General features: G+C 35.6%; 2 protein-coding genes across 3 annotated transcripts; one reads left to right on the top strand and one right to left on the bottom strand.

Annotated features, from left to right (window-relative positions):
- Positions 1 to 3,543: 3,543 nt before the first annotated feature.
- On the bottom strand, positions 3,544 to 5,059 carry LOC131146560 (presenilin-like protein At2g29900). The gene has a single exon (XM_058096229.1). The coding sequence runs from the start codon at positions 5,035 to 5,037 to the stop codon at positions 3,586 to 3,588; it is 1,452 nt and encodes a 483-aa protein (XP_057952212.1). The 5' UTR covers positions 5,038 to 5,059; the 3' UTR covers positions 3,544 to 3,585.
- Positions 5,060 to 10,923: 5,864 nt separating this feature from the next.
- Positions 10,924 to 14,826, top strand: LOC131145515 (glycine-rich RNA-binding protein 3, mitochondrial-like). Of its 2 annotated transcripts, none has more exons than XM_058094651.1 (5): positions 10,924 to 11,038; positions 12,243 to 12,387; positions 12,484 to 12,552; positions 13,033 to 13,139; positions 13,938 to 14,826. In XM_058094651.1, exons 2-5 carry the CDS (start codon positions 12,252 to 12,254, stop codon positions 14,496 to 14,498), a joined length of 873 nt encoding a protein of 290 aa, XP_057950634.1. In that variant the 5' UTR covers positions 10,924 to 11,038; positions 12,243 to 12,251; the 3' UTR covers positions 14,499 to 14,826. The 2 variants fall into 2 exon arrangements, with proteins under 2 accessions (XP_057950634.1, XP_057950633.1); XM_058094650.1 differs by lacking the exon at positions 10,924 to 11,038 and adding an exon at positions 11,240 to 11,383.
- Positions 14,827 to 17,210: the final 2,384 nt, after the last annotated feature.

A 17,210-nucleotide genomic window follows, 5' to 3' on the forward strand; every position in this document is an offset into this window, starting at 1 on the left:
TCAATTGTACTGGTTATCCTCACCAGAATCCTTAAAACAGATAAATAGTAAAGAGGTATACTAGCAAGACAAGCCTAAATAAGAGTGTTGTGACTCCCTAAAGAAAATAGCGCACCTTTCCACCCATCCAAATGCTAAGACTCTCTTCACCACCGAATCCCAAAAAACAACAAACCTAGGATTACCTTCCCAATGGGACACCTAGACAAGACAAGGGAAAACCCAAGAGAGACCACAACCTGCTAACAAAGCCAACTCCCTAGACCTACTAGAGGTCAAATTGATAGCTGCTATACCACTCTACCCCAAATTCATTTTAAGCCCAGCAATCCTCTCAAAATGTATGAAGAGTCAAAATATTCAAAAAAAAATCTATATAATCATGAAGGAAAAACAAAGCATACTCAGCAAACTGAACATGGGACAAAAAATTTCCTCTCTACCCACTTTTAGACCTTTAACCACCCTTATCAAGCACCCTCTCCACCATTCTACTCAAAACATCAACAACCAAAACAAACAGAAAAGGAATGGATCCCCTTGTCTAACACCTCTTGATGCTTTAAATCAAGATTTAAAGGTTCTCCATTAACAATAACTGAGTAAAAAGCATTAGACAAGCAACCCCTCAGCAAACCCTATCGTAAGATTTTTCAAAATCCAATTTGAAAAGAATGCCCTTCTCCTTCTTCCTACAAACCTCCTCTACAACCACATTAGCAACCAAAATAGCATCAACAATCTGCCTACCCCCAACAAAAACACTTTGCGCCTTAGAATTATCATCTAATACCACACTCAACCTATTAGCTAGTAATTTAGCAACGATATTTTACACACTAGTCACTAAACTAGTAGGCCTAAAATCAGCAACCTCTATAGATTTATTCCTCTAGGCACTGAAGTGATTAAAGTGGAATTAATACTCTTGCTTAGAATCCCATTAAAATAAAATTCATTCAAGAGCATAAACAAATGCACCTTAAACACGTTCATCCCAACACTCTTGAAAAAAAGCCACATTGAACCCATCTGGACCCAGAGCTTTATCCCTTTCCATCCCAAACACTGTTGCCTTAACTTCCACATCCTCAAAAGGTCTTTCCAACCAACCTACATGATCAGTGGAAATGGGATTCCAATCGAAACCCTCAATCATAGGCCTACAAAAATCCTCCTCTGAATAAAGATTGGAAAAGAAATTAGTAATCTCATTTGCAATCAAATAAGAATAAAAAATAACCTCATCTCCTTCCAAATCCAACTCCCTAATCATGAAAAAGGACAAATTGAGCCCATCTGGACCTAGAGTTTTATCCCTTTCCATCCCAAACACAAGTTGCCTTAACTTCTCCTCCTCAAAAGGCCTTTCCAGCCAACTCACATAATCCCTGGAAATGGGATTCCAATCGAAACCCACAATCATGGGACTACAAAAATCCTCCTCTAAATAAAGATTAGAAAAGAAATTAGTAATCTCATTTGCAATCAAACAAGAATAAAAAATAACCTCATCCCCGCCCAAATCCAATTCCCTAATCATGTTTCTCCTCATCTTCCCATTAGCCAACCTATGAAAAAATTTTGTGTTACAATCACCTTCTTTTGCCCACTAAAATTTAGTCTTTTGCCTCCAATTCCTCACTTCTTTAAAAATCAAATCCTCCACCTCTTTCTTCAAGGAACCCCTTTCATATGCTCACTATCCAATAAATTAACACCTTCCTCTTTTCTATCTAAAAAATCCAACTCACCCAAAATGACAACCTTCTTCATCCTAATATCCCCAAAAACCTCCCTAATCCATATCTTCAAAGTCTCCTTAAGATGCTTAAGCTTCCTCATGAACGTAAAATTTTCCCAACCCCTCTCCAAATCATCACACCAAGAATCTCTCACCAAAGAAGGGAAAGAATCATGATCAAGCCACATATTCTCAACCGAAAGGGAAAGGGACCGCACTTCACCTTCGAAGATTCCAAAAGAAAAGGAAAACGGTCAGATGCAGTTCTAGACAAAGCAGTTTAAGATAGGCTAGATAGCAAACTCATCCTCCCAATCACCACAAAATAAAAACCCATCTAATCAACTAGCAACATCCCACTCCCCACCCACAAACCAAGGAAAAAAAGCAGTATCCAGGGGCAAATCCCTCAAACCAGAGTCTCCCCAATAAACCTATCAAAATTCTGCATATCAAAGAAAACCTGCCTCTTCCTTTTTCTTCCCAGGAAACCTAACAACATTAAAGTCACCACCTACAATCCGTCTAGGGGAACAAAAACCAAAGACTGCATACCACTCATCCCAAAAGAAAGACCGAAAATTGGGTCTTGAAGGACCATAAACAGATGTAACCCACCAATAAATAATAGAAGCTGCCTATTCAAAGAAATGCAAAAAAAAAAAATTCAATTGAGAATTAATTACAAGATATAATTATTACAGTACTATTTTTTTTCTTTTTTCATTTTTTAGTGATTGTTGACGAACGAAATGCTTATCCTTTCTTTCTTGTATTGCTTTGCGTCTCCTCCTTATCAAGTTTACATTTTGGACTATAACATATAATCTTTTGTGCTGCAACATTATTATAGAAAAATATTCAGAATTAAAAATGTTGAATGTGGACAAGAAAATTCAATCCAAGTTACAAGAATCTGTTGATTGTTTTGATTTCTGTCTACTACAATTAGTAAGCATTTCCTATCTCACCAAGCACAACACATATTATGCTCAAATTTCATTTGAGTATGACAGTGATAACTTCAGATATGCATATGAGGCGGACTTCTAAAGCAATAACCTACCTGAAAAAGAAAAATACGTGTTTTAGGACATCAAGACTACTGCATATAAGTGACACCCAAAGGACTAAAAGTCAATAAACAACCGTTTCTTGGCCCTTTAGCATAGCACTATTCTGCCTAAGATAGCACATTGCTCCATCTGCATTGCTAGTTCCAATCTTTCATGGTCCCACACCTCATTTACAACAAATTACTTCCATAGGAAATCAACTCCCAAATTTCCCACTTCTAGAACTTGTGAGCTCTCCTCCGATAAGCCCACTTCTAAATTCCCATGTTCCATAATTATTATGTGAAATCTTGAGTAACGTAATAACATTTCTAATATTATCTATTGATTTTGAGAGAGCTCTTGGTTATGTTCTTATAGTGTTTGTCCAAACAAATAAACAGCAAGTCTATCACTTGTCCATCGCTCATGTTTTGTCTTCAAAATTACAGCTTCTAAAATTGACAACACTCAAGATATAAATAACCTGTTCTTCCAAGAAGACAACTGATCCTTTTTCTTCTTATTTATAGTCCTTGGCTAAGTTCTTGGATTAGTTTCAATCTAGAGAACCCATGAGTTGAGTATAAAGCCTCCAAGAAAAGATTTAAAGGCTCAAGCAATAACTTGTCAACTGAACTTATCTTGACAACTATTACTGTTTGGATTGGTTGCAAGAGAAAACACAAAAATGAAGATGACAGAAGGAAAATTTGAAGCAAAAAGAGAACATACAATCATAGATTCTGTCACCAAGTATCAAACTCCAATAAAATTAGTCATGCTTTAGAACAACAATAGGTTCATAGAACACTGTACAACAAAAACTTCAAGTAAGATCCGAGTCAAGAAATAGAACAACACACCTAGCATAACAGACACAGGAAGTGCTGGCAAAGCTTTCTGATAAAAAGCAAGTAGCAGCAGAGTAATACCAAGACCAGCTATAATTGCAAGGTAGCATGCATAAACTGTCATAAGATCATACATTGCTGCTCTACCAACTAGCACGCTGTAGAAAATAAAGTCTCCCAGCCCCAGCTTGATGGCACCAGAAGACCCCAATCCAATTCCCTCAAGAACCAAATTTTCACCAGAGACAGGTTCTTCTTGTCCATGTTGCACAACAATCATTCTGGAGTCCATCAGTGGCGCAGAAAGCTCAGAATCCCTCCCCGTAACTCGCCCCTCTTCAGCAATCAGCAATCCAGTGTCATGTTGCTCACTTCCAACAGAAATGGTCCCTGCAGTTGAATTTGAGGCCAAAACAGATCTAGCACCAGATTCTGAGTCAAACCCAGAATTTGAATCTACATTCTCACCCAAACCAGATTCAATACCCCTTCTTCTCCAAACCCTCCTCTGAACTACACGACCATTTGGGCCCGAACTGTGAGAAGTAAGTGGCCTAGCCTCGTAAACTAATGCGGGAATATCTTCATCCCTTGATATTGCAAGCTCAACCAAGAGTCTTAAAGGCCCTCCGGGCAGCAAAACTGCTGCAAGATCATACAATGCCATGGCAACCAAAAGCATCCAAGTAGTCCATTCAGGTAAAAGAGTAAACCAATAAGCAACCAACATCCCAATAACAACCAAATACGCTTGCGTCACAAAAATTGCCATTTTTGACATGAACACAGCCGCAACACCGACAGCCGCAAAATTATACAAAACCACAAAAAATGTGATGCAATCAAGGGGAAAATTGAAATCTCCGATAAGAAACAGGGCAATTTCACCGCCCATAAAGCCCAACACAACAAATGCGGAGAAACCCATATACAGTTTAAGAAATCTGGTGCATCTCAGATAAAATAAGAGCACCAGGATGAAGGTAACGACAGTGACAACAGCCACGAACACCAGAGAATTCAAAAAGGCGCCTGTGAATTTGTCCCAGGACGAGTCTGAGCTAGTTTCGGCGTAAGCCATGGTAGCTATGGTGCTGACGTATGGCGATGATGAGGATGAGGAAGAGTTGAGAACGCTTACCAGAAGGACCACCATGAACATGCAGGCGGAAACTGGTGCTATGATTCTGATGATTTCTTCACCAAGAGAGTCCAGGACGCCTGCGGATCTCGGGTTTTGATCCATGGAGGAGAAGGAGCGGGGGAGCGGGGGTTTCCCGGATTGGATCGATTTGGGTTTCTGGTGGAGAATGGTTGAACAACGAGCGTTAGATTTGCGAGTGTTTTGAACGGCAGACTGGCAGAGCAGGAAATACAAGGCCATTCGAGCTTGACCACCAGCAAAGTTAGATGAACTAAAACGACGTCAGACAACGGTTTTATGTTTAAATGAAAATCATTTTACTTCACGTCTTTTTAATTGGTGCAATTAACCATTCCTTCACTAATTTCACACAATTATATTTTCAGTGAAATTAGCTCCATGCCCTTAATAAAATTCTCGGGTTGTATAAAAAATATTGTTTGGGAAAAGAAAATAAATAAAAAATAAGAAGGAAAAATTTTTTTTGTTGTATTCTCTCTCCATCTATCTTAAAATGAAAATTTATTCTAATGCGATTAGAAACTAAGAAAAATCAATACTAATAACATGTAAAATTAAATTTTTTGTTTATTACTTTGATATTTTTTTACTTTTTTTTTCTCACTTTTCTTACTAACCAAACATGAAATAGTAGAGGTCTGTCTAGTTTTAGAAAATATATCTAAAGATTGTAACACATTAACTTAAGAGATTTAAATGTTGTGAAATAAACTGGGAGCTCAATTAATATTTTGAGAATTGATAAGGGGCGCAAAGTATACTATTTATATTTTTTTTTAATGAAAAATAGTATAAACACCAATTGATAACTAGATAAACTTTACAACTCAATTGAGTGACAAAGAAGAAAAATAGGATAATAATAATAATAATAATAATAATAATAATAGATACTATTCAATCTATGATATACTCAAAAAAAAAATTGCTTAATGATTTTTAGGTGGAAGTTGATGCTTGTGTTGTTTATGTTTTAAACAAATGTTTGCTAGAAGCACTTATCTAAAGACACTACAAGAAGTCTGACAGACCAAAACCCAAATACTACATATCTTAGGGTGTTTGGATGCATTGTTTATATTTATGTATTTGATACAATATAGAAAAATTAAAGAATAAAATAGAAAAATGTATATTCGTTGGCTATAGGCGTAAAACTAAAGAACACAAACAACTCGATTTAGTTACTAGGAAAATGAAAATTTGCCAAGATATCAATTTCGATAAGTAATGTGCTTGGAATTAATCTACTAAAGAGCCAAAATCACCATCAAAGCCTTTCAAATTTTTTATGAAAAAAAATTAAAAGTTTGGAGAGTCTTAGTTGATGGCTCATTTTTACAATTTTGCCTATTATTGTAGAGTCATTTAGTTATTATTGGTCAACAATGCCAATACTGCAATTTGTTAGCGAAATTATGTTATTGATAATGATGATAATTTAACTAATGAAGATGTTGTGAATTTCTTTTATTTGCATGTTGTTGTCCATCATCTTACGGAGAAGCTATCAAAAGATCGATGGATTCCATTTATAAATGAAAACATTTGCATGATTGAGAAAAATAATACTTGTGAACCACTACTCTTCTTCATAAGAAATGGGTGTTAAATAAATGCATGGGACTAAGTACAAGCCCAATAGAGAGTGTGAAATGGGAGCAGCCTAAATTGTGAAAATGGGGTTATAGGAGAGCAATCCAAGCATCGTGCTGCTAGGTGAAGTGGTGGAGTGTTGCACCCTAAATGGCGAGAGGCCAATAGCTGAAAGCATCACTAGCTTGCATTGTGACCCATATAGCATGGGACACGTGGAATCCCATGTGAAGACATTGAACATTAAGTATCCTTGTATTCAAGACTTAGTGCGTGAGAAAGAAATTATAATTGAATTTTATTTGATTGAATATCATGTTAGAAATATTTTACAAAACCACTCAAAGTGATTACTTTCATGAAACTCAAAGAATTGATGGACATGATTAGTTTTGAGTAACTTGGTCTAGAAAGGAGGGCATATGTAGAAAATAAACTAAGTTTCTCTTTGAGTTCCCATATTTAGTTTTAATTGTGTAGGAAATTTTAACTATCTAAAAAGTATTTTTATTTATTTGTATATGTTTTCATATTTAGTTTTATATTTATATGAAACCACGGGCGTATAAGGAGTCTAAACTATTTATTATATGAGTTTCCAAAATTAGTTTTTGTGTTTATAAGAAACCCTAAGTATATGGTTAAGGAGTCTTATGTGTATATTTTCATATGATTGTTGGTCAACAATCCTTGTATTGTGTAAAGGAACAAACAACAATGATATTGTTTTCAATATATATATATAGTTTTTTTACTGTTTTTTCTCTGTCTTCTTTGAAACCAAAAGTAAGCTAGAACATCCGAACTTCAAAACAAAAATAATCTAACAAAATATAAGATTGAAATATGACGTTATAAATGCATTTTGCCTAATGATGGTGAATAAAAATATTTATAATAAGAAAACAAAGGGGCATCTTGAGATGTAGCTCAAGGTATTAAGGCTGGGGGGCTACTTAGGGATTGTAACTCTTGAGTAAACAGGAGAATAAAGAAGTACAACTCCTGTAACTCTCTTTAAATTAAAGGCACTCATCGAAAAGGTCTTTTACTACTATAAAAGGGGACTCCTGGTGAATGTAAGACATTTCATGAACACTTCTTGCATTGTTGTCATATTGTCTTTTACTTTTTTTGTCCTAACTTAAACATAGAAAATCTCTCTTAGGATACACCCTAGGTCTTCCAACCTTTTTCTATTATCTCTTTTCAAGAAATTAAGTTTGCAATCATTCAAGTAAATGTCATCGACAAGAATTTGATGCCTATCATGGGTCAGAAGAAGTATAACTGACATAAGATCATTGTGACCTTGTATAATTCCAATTGTTATTTAAAGGGGAACAAACAATTCTCCCTTGTCTATCCAACTACCACAACTTGTCATTTCAATGCAAATGGGAATAATTCGAATGAAGTAATTTTTAGCTTTTCAAATGGGGGTGGCGACTATGCATTGGGAGATTTCGCAATAGAAAAAGGATTCCTTGGACCACATCACGAAAAGGAAAAGAAATTCAGGCACCATAGAAAAAAAAAAACTCAAAAATCACTTCAGAGTAGGCGAAAATGATAGCAACCTCAGATACTAACAAAATATGGATATCAACAAATATTTTTTATTGGCGTAAAAAGAAAAGCTCAAGAAGATTGATGATTGACTTGAGCAAATGATGGAGATTCCTTTACTTTCAAAGTCAATATGTCGAATTTCAATAAGTATGATGATACCCTGGATTTAGTGGATCATCTAGATACATTCAAAATGCTAATATGTTGCCTAAGCGAACAATGGGTGTTGTTATGTATAAAGCCTATGCAACAATTTTGAATCGGCATGCTTGGTCTTCATATTGAGCATCAAAAACAAGGTTGTTAAGGACTTTTGTTGACATGGAGCAGTAATTCATAAAACATTTCTTCACTAGTTGAACGAGAGCCAAGACTTCAGATTGCCTCGTGAGATTGGTACAAAATGAGAATGAGTCATTAAAGGAGTTTTTGTGTCAATCACTAGCACTAATTTAAATGTCAGGAATCTAAACCATGGATTAGGAGGGACAAATTTAATGATATCACTTCGTTATAGGGAGTTCTTGGCATCACTAGGTAAGAAACCTCGAAACAAATATAAGTGAATCGATGACTCAAGCACGAAAAATATATATCAACCTAGATGATGATGAAGATCAAGAAAAAGATCATGAAGAACAACGGAGAGGGGTAAGTTAATGAAATGAAAGCATCTTAAACTAAGGATTTGCGTGGAAAAAAATGTTGTTAGGAGTTAAGTCATATTGCACTGAGGTAAGAAGTATTTCCAATTAACATCCATCATTTGAAACACAAGTGTCTAATGGTTAAACGGACTTAAAAAATAATAAAAATAAAAAGTTAAAGCATGGGTAACTTATCAGCCCCCAAATAGGAGTATCTTGGCTCCAATTAAGGAAGTCAGATAATCAAGGGACCTCAAGCATGTTTTATGTGAATTAGGCTTCTAGTTGATGATGACAATTATTTATTTTGAGTACTTTGAATCACTCAATGAGTTTGAGTTCCCTTCCTAATTTATTTACTAGTAGCAAAGCATTTTGTAATTTTTTTTAAAAAATTCTAAATGATTCAGTTATAAAAATAATACTTTTCATTTAAACATGACAAACAAATAGGATAGCTCTAGTAATATGGTTAGATATAGAGAATATAGAAAAACCATTAATAAAAGCACATGGGGTAATTTGATTATAATGTGACAGGGTGTTCTCTTTTTAGTGATATCTGAATTTAGGAAAATATATTATAAAAAAATAGCCTTAAAAGCTTGCAATACTAGTTTAATAGGCCAACTAGGTTCGCATGATAAAATCATCGAAGTAGAGATGAGTTTTGCTTATAAATGGATGAGCTTAACTTTGTTACAAATACCACAACAATTAATACAGAAATCACAACAATTAAGATTTACATCTACAACTATATCTTTCCCAAATTAATTTCTCACAACTCATGTCAACAATCCCCCTCAAGTTGATGCACACAAGTCTCTCATGCACAACTTGTTGAGTGAGTTGTGAAACTCTTTACTTGATTCCACCTTTGTGAGTATGCTTGCTAGTTGGTGTTCAGACTTCAAAAATGGAAATCGAATTATTTTTGTTTCCAAGTTTTTCTTAATAAAATGTCGATCCACTTTCACATGTTTTGTGTGGTCATTTTGGATTGGATCGTGAGATATTGCAATGGTAGTTTTGTTGTCACAAAAGAGATCCATTTCTGAAGTAGAGGTGAACCTAGTTCAGTAAGGAGTCTCTTGATCCAGAGTAGTTCACAAAACCCTTTTGCCATTCCACGGAATTCTACGAAAGTGCTACCACCTTTTGCTTCTTGCTTCTCTATGTAACAAGATTCCCACCAACAAACAAAAAATAACCTAAAGTAGATTTTCTGTCTAAGATATTTCCAGCCCAGTCTGTATCTATATAGCCATTAATTCTTAAATAACTATTCTTTGAAAACATAAGTCCCTTCCCAGCCGAGGACTTCAAGTATCTCAGTATTTAGGTTACATCATCCATATGATCTTCACTAGGATTATGCATGAATTGGCTAACTATGCTTTCAACATATGCAATGTTCGAACAAGTATGTGAGAGGCATATAAGTTTGCCAACTAAGTTTTGGTACCTCCCTTTAGCCAACTAAGTTTTGGTACCTCCCTTTATCTTTTGGTACTTGATTTAAGTATTATCCAAGTCCATGGTTTTGAACAATTGGAGTATCCACTAGTTTGCTTTTCAACATTCCTACCTTAGTTAATACATCCAACACATACTTCCTTTGGAAAAGAAATATTTCTTGTCTAGACCTAGCAACTTCAATTCCCAGAAAGTATTTGTGTTTTTCCAAGTTCTTTCATCTCAAATTTAGTGGCCAACTCCTTCTGTGATCTAGATATTTCTCCTTTATCGTCTCTTGTGATAGTTATGTTATCCACATGGACTATCAACATGGTTATCTTGTCCAATTTGTGCTTTAGGAACGGTGCATAGTCTGAGTTTACATTTTCTAAGAATACGTATTTATTTTAGTTATTTAAAATATTTTTATCATACGTTAGAGAGAAATTTTAGATTTGATTTGTATGAATTTGGATAGAATGTAATATAAAATTATGTTAAATTTGATACAAATCTATTTAAATTTAAATTTAAAATCTGAAACTGTGTCCCCAATATAAAATTTTTCACTAGAAATTATAATTTTATATATATATATTTTCTAATAACCTTTTTTTACATGAAATCAAACAACATTTTTAATCATTTCCTTTTTAACCTTTTCATTTTAATAATTTCTTTTCAAAATAAATCAAAAGATATTTATGACAGAGCAGTGGGCCTCCTCAAATAGGATCGGCACGTCACAGGCGCATGCATCCAACGGCTGCCCCCGTCCGGAAGCATATCCAACGGACCAAATTGATTTTCTCATTGCAAATAATATATATATACACACATATATTCTCCCAGATATATATCTCCTAAACCCTCTTCAATCAAAAGCTCTAGGGTTTAGTCTCGGAGCATAGCAGCGAAGCGAAGCGTGGGAGTCCACGCTGCAGGTATGTCTTCACCTTCCACAAACCCTAATTCGTAGATTTTGCTTCCGATTTTTTGTTTTGATTTGTTTATCATTTATCTATCTTCTGATTCTGATTCCATGAGCTAGTTTAATTCAGTACGCGGTACTCTCTCTCTCCGCGTGCGTGCGTGTGTGATCGGTTAACGTTAATGTTGATGATTAAAGCTTGTTTGCTATTGTCCATTTCGATGCGATCTTCTAACATTTCCTCTCTTTCACAAACATATGCGCGTGCTATTTGTCTTAACGATACTGTTCTGGAAATGAAGGGTTCTCTTTCGCTGTGCGCATAGTACCTTGCAGAAGATATCATAAGATGATCACTGTTTGTCTCTCAAACTTGACTGCTGCTAAATTTTAAATGTTTTATCCCCTCGGATAATCAGTCTGAAGACATACTTCCATTTGTGTGTGTGTGTGTGTGTGTGTGTGTGAGAGAGAGAGAGAGAGAGAGAGAGCTGTTTGTTAATGGTACTCTATTGGAATGTGGAGTTCTCTTTTGCTGTGAGCATAGTACTCTGTAATAATCAATATTTGACTCTTAATCTTGACTCCTGCTTATTATGAATGTGTTAGCCACGGATAACCAACCAATAGGATTTAGGAAGACATACTTCAGTTGAATAAGTTGAATCAGTTCTATTTTTTCTGATAAATACGCTTTAGCCACCTCAGATTTGGCCTGATTCCACTTTCTTCACCTGTAGTTTAAAAAATTGATATAGAAACAAGGTAGGTTAAGGTCTGGAATTCACAAATATTTAAGTAATTATGTGTAGGTAGGTTATTTTTTAAAGCAACAAGCAAATAACTAAACCATAGTGGGTATATTATAATCATAAATTTTGGGTTTTGTGCTCTTTTACTTCTGTATGTGCATAGCGGGGCTCAATTGGGAATTCTGTTAAATGGAATAAACACTAGTGAGTTGAGTATAACCTTTTTGCTTTGGAGGGTTAAGTGAAAATGAACTTTCTACTGATGAGTAAAATGTAAATGTAATCATCCCTTTCTTTCTAACACTAATTTTCTGTTACAAATAATTTTTGTTAAATGTTTTTTTTTTTTAAAAGCTTATGGATGGTTGATTATCGGTAGATATCCTAGATTTGTGAGTTTTTGACATCTTAACACAAATTATGTTTGCATGAAGTTACTTGCTAAATTTTCTATATTTTTTTTAGGTTGCACCAATGGCTTTCTTCAGTAAAGTTGGGAACATACTTAGGCAGACTGCGAGCAAGAAAATCACTTCGGAATTTTCTGGGTCCAACCCATCTATTTTCCAAGCCATAAGATGCATGTCATCTTCGAAACTGTTTGTCGGAGGTATTATTTACCTCTTAATTTTTTGAGTGGCTTTATTGATAATTTTTGTAGTAATATGTGAATTAGCTAAACTTGGTGCTAAATTTGGTATTGCAGGCCTGTCATATGGTACAGATGACATGAGCTTGAGAGAAGCTTTCGGTAAATATGGGGAGGTTATTGAGGGTATGTATCCTGTTTCTAGATTGAGTCATTTGGAATGGTGAATCAACCGTACTACAGTGCATGAAGATCTTTTTAGTTCCTAGTAAGCTAAAGAAATGGCACAATTTTAATAATTTACTTTGAAATCATTTATAGAATCCATCAAGGTTTTGACTTTTGAGCTAGAAACTTGAATTTCTTGATATATGGATGCATGTATCAATTGGTACCTGGGCTGATTTGATTCATCTTTGTGCATGTGTTGTGGGTTTGTCAGCTTGCATGAGTGGATGCATTTTTCTTCTATGTATTTTTTGAATGTTATTGCTATTTCATTTATTAGTAGTTCATGTTTCAAGTACAAACTATTTGAAACATTTTTTTAATATTTTATAATGGTATTGCTATTTCATTTATTAGTAGTTTGTGGATACTCTTTTTTTGTTTTTTTAAAATTTTAAAATAATATTGGTGCTGATCACAGCATGAATCTTTTTGCAGCGAGGGTCATCGTGGATCGAGAGACTGGGAGATCCAGAGGATTTGGATTTGTTACTTTCACTTCAACTGACGAGGCTTCCAGTGCCATTCAGGCAGTGGATGGACAGGTAGCATAAACAAATTATCTTTTACATGTCCTTGACTCCTTGCTGGAGAGCTGATATTTATGATAAAACTAATAAAATATGAATATTCTCAATTAAGCAAACTCGGTTAAAAAAGTCTTATGTTTGCTGAGTGAGGTCAGTAGTGGTAGGGAATCCTGTTAGGGTATATGCTTGGTTTGTGGAATGGAATTGGGTATGAGACGAATGGAATGAAAATTTGAATGGAGAAGGTGGCCAAGTCAAACAAAAATTAGGATTCCAATCCATTCCTGTATACCAGCTGTGCAGTTATTGCCTTTGTCCTAGTAGTTATGAGGATCTTTCAACTGTAGCAATTGTTTTCTATTGCGTCGAAGTGAATGTGTAATGAGTATCAGACTTTAAAATGTAAAAGCTGGCAAGTCAATTAGAAAAATGAGCTTGTCTTTTAATAAATAAAAGGCATTCTCGACCAGAGTCAGATTTTATTTGTTATATCGAAATGCTAAATTTGATTGCTCAGTTTGGCGTTGAAATTTGTTTAGTTATCTGGCTTTATAAAATTGTTAATCAACCAGCACTCTGCTTCACTCTCACTCATTCACTAGTAAAATTTGTTTGCATGTGTTTTACATGTGTTTTCTGTATACCTGCATTTTTATGATGAATATTAAGACGTGAAAAACCTTGCGTTTAATTGAAACACGGCCAAGAATAAAACACAATTGGTTTTAGAACACTGCAGGCAGCTTTACAAATTTGTATAAACTACCTGCGCTTTGGTTGATGCATGTTCTTTGTTTTATTGGTTTCTTGCAGGATCTTCATGGTCGTAGAGTAAGGGTAAATTATGCAATGGATAGGGCACGTGGTGGTGGGTTTGGAGGTGGTGGCTATGGTGGCGGCGGTGGCGGCTATGGTGGTGACGGTGGTGGTTATGGCAGCGGTGGCGGTTATGGTGGTGGTGGTGGTGGTTATGGTGGTGCTGGTGGTTATGGTGGCGGTTATAACAGTGGGAATTATGGGGGTGGTGGTGGTGGACAATTTGGAGGTGGAGGCGGTGATGGAAACTTCAGTGTTGCTGGTGGTGGTGGTGGCAATGATGCATATGCGGGTGGTGTTGGTGCTAATGATGCATACACCGGTGGTGTTGGTGCTAATGATGCATATGCTGGTGGTGCTGGGGATGGCAGCAGCAGCAGCTTTGGTAGCGGAGGATACAATATGGGATCAGGTTATAGTAGTGCTGAACAATTTGGTAACGGTGAAGGTGGCGATAGCACATCTGGTGATTTTGGAGGTGCTGGCCAAGAAGAACCGTCGGATGGGAATTTAAGGGATGATGATGAACCTGATGACTACGCCAACAGAAGGGCCTAATGAAGCAGTAAACACAGTTTAGCTTTCTCAACTATTTTTGTTGGCTTCTCATCTTTCCTCCCCTTGCTTTGCGTGGACAATTTATTTTTCCAATGTTGGTTTTGACTTTGTAACCGTTAATGCACTTCCAGTTTATTTTTATTATTTGGTGAATGACAAGATTCAGAGGTGCCGGGAAATAATGGCAGTTGGGCTGCATACGACTGCGTGAAGGAAGAATGTGTCTTCCCCAGCTTATCCCCCACCCCCTTCATTGGAAAACAGCCTTGTTTATCTTTGAGATTAGTTTTTATCTTTTAATTTTCCAAAATATACTTCGATTTTATAACTCCAGTAGTCAGTTTTGTACAATTCTTTTTAGCATTTAAGTTCCGATTCTTTGCCATTTAATGATTTACCACCGTATAAAACAATAAAACATTGATGGTTGAAAGGATAACCTGGAAAGTGACGAAAAAAAAAAAGAGAAGGAATTTCCAGAAGCAAAAGAGAACATCCAGGGAAAGAAAATTCTGTATTAGAGGAGGTGACATGCAAAATAAGTTCACTCTTAGCAGTTGGTAACATAATAGAAATAAGCAATGCCATGATTTTGTGTACTAGTAAGTTTTAGGTATGAAATCACATTCACCCTAGTACTTTAGTAGGTAAACTTGAAGATGAAAAGACAAAACATTTTGTGTTTATTCATTTGTTGCAAAAATACCCACGTTTATACCATAATTTGCCTTTGAATTCCATCATTCCATATACTCGGGAGCATATGATGGGAAAAGACTATGACTACTAAGAAGTTATTCTCCATTCTCCTAACAGGAATGAGTTGCCAAGTCATCTCTATCAATCAGTTTCACTTATTCCACCTCTCCTAGTGTGGTTCCTTGGGGACTCCAACAACATTACCACTTTCTTCCAACTCGAATAAGTTATTCGCAATGCCAATTTGTTATATTACATTGAGAATGATCTTACTTTAGATTGATACAATCTCATATCATTTGTTAATTTTGAAGAACATGTTGTTGTAATATATTACTTGTATGTTGAGTGCGATGAATGTACAAAGACAAAATATGGTAGAAAATAATAGATGATTTGCAAGAGCAAGCCGTCGATGATTTTGTCAAGTGTACAGAAACAATCGACTGTTTTAGGTACTATTACATTGACTGTTTGGTGCTACATTGTGAGATTGTTTGTTTCTGCTGCGCATTGATTTGTACAACAAATTGGTATCAGAGCATTCTTGTAATGACTTTTGGAATTTCTTCTGCAAAGTTTGATATTATTAAGTTCGACGGAACGAGAAACTTCGGACTATGACAGAAAAGGGTTAAAGATCTATTAGTGCAATAAGATATGGTGAAAGCATTATATAGAGGTTAATCAGAAGGCATGAATGAAACAAGTTGAAAGGAATTGGAAGCGGAGGCTGTAGTGACTATCAAACTTTGTTTGGCCGATGACATGATGTATTACGTTATGGATGAGGAATCTCCTGTGATTGTTTGACAGAAACTTGAAAAACGGTATATGTTTAAGTCTATAGCGAACAAATTGTATCTTAAGTAGAAGTTGTATTGGATTAAGATGGCGGAAGGTTCATATTTGAACCAACACATCAATGCATTCAATCATATTGTAAGTGATTTGATGCGGGTTGATGTGAATTTCAAGGAAGAAGACAAGACATTGATGCTATTGAATTACCTACCTGCATATCATACGTACGAAAATTTGGTTACAACTCTAGCATGGGGCAAAGAAACGCTCAATTTGGAAGAGGTAACAAGTGTTATGCTGGGTTTTCATCAAAGAAAAAAGGTTAACGATAAGATTTCACAAGGTGAAGGGCTTGTGGTAAAGGGTATCTAGGAACGTGAGAGAAGGAAGTTCCGGAGCGGATCGAGTAATAGTAAGTCTTGGTTGCAGTCCAAGAAGAAGAAGAACATTAGATGCTTTAAGTGCAGGAAAAAGGGGCACATAAAATCAAAGTGTCTGAAAATGAAGAAGGGAATTCTAAAAATCAAGAGGGTTCTTCAAAATCGACAAATGTAGTTGAAGAAGAAAACTCAGAGTAGTGATGGTGATATGCTTTCTATTTCATCGGGGTCAAATCGCCTCACAGATTCTTGAATCTTAGATTCGATGTGCTCTTATCACATAACACCAAATAAAGAATGGTTCAACACCTACATGTCAGTTAATTCTAGTTCTATTTTGATGGGAATAATGCTTCATGCAAATTAGTTAGAATAGGAAATGTCAGAATTAAAATGTATGATGGTGTTGTGAGAACATTATGTGATGTAAGGCACATACTAGATCTACGGAAGAATTTAATTTCATTAGGCACTTTGGATTGTAACAGATTTAGTTACAAGTCTGAAAGTGGGGTAAAGAAGGTGTGTAAAGGCGTTCTAATGGTGATGAAGGGACAGAAGTTAGCGGGAAATATTTATGCACTACTAGGTACTACAATTGTAGGTGGAGCTGCAGCCGTAAATTCTGAGTTAGATAATACTGTTTTGTGGGATATACGGTTAGGCCATATAGGTGAGCATGAGATGAAGGAACTTCATAAGAGGAATCTCTTGAAAGGTATCAAAACATGTAGACTAAATTTCTGTAAGTATTGTGTTCTTGGAGGACAGAACAGGGTGCAGTTTAAAACATCCACTAAAAACGGATGATATTCTTGACTACATTCAT

This window comes from Malania oleifera, chromosome 13 (genome assembly GCF_029873635.1).
Source record: "Malania oleifera isolate guangnan ecotype guangnan chromosome 13, ASM2987363v1, whole genome shotgun sequence".
In the NCBI taxonomy this organism is placed as follows: Eukaryota; Viridiplantae; Streptophyta; class Magnoliopsida; order Santalales; family Ximeniaceae; genus Malania; species Malania oleifera.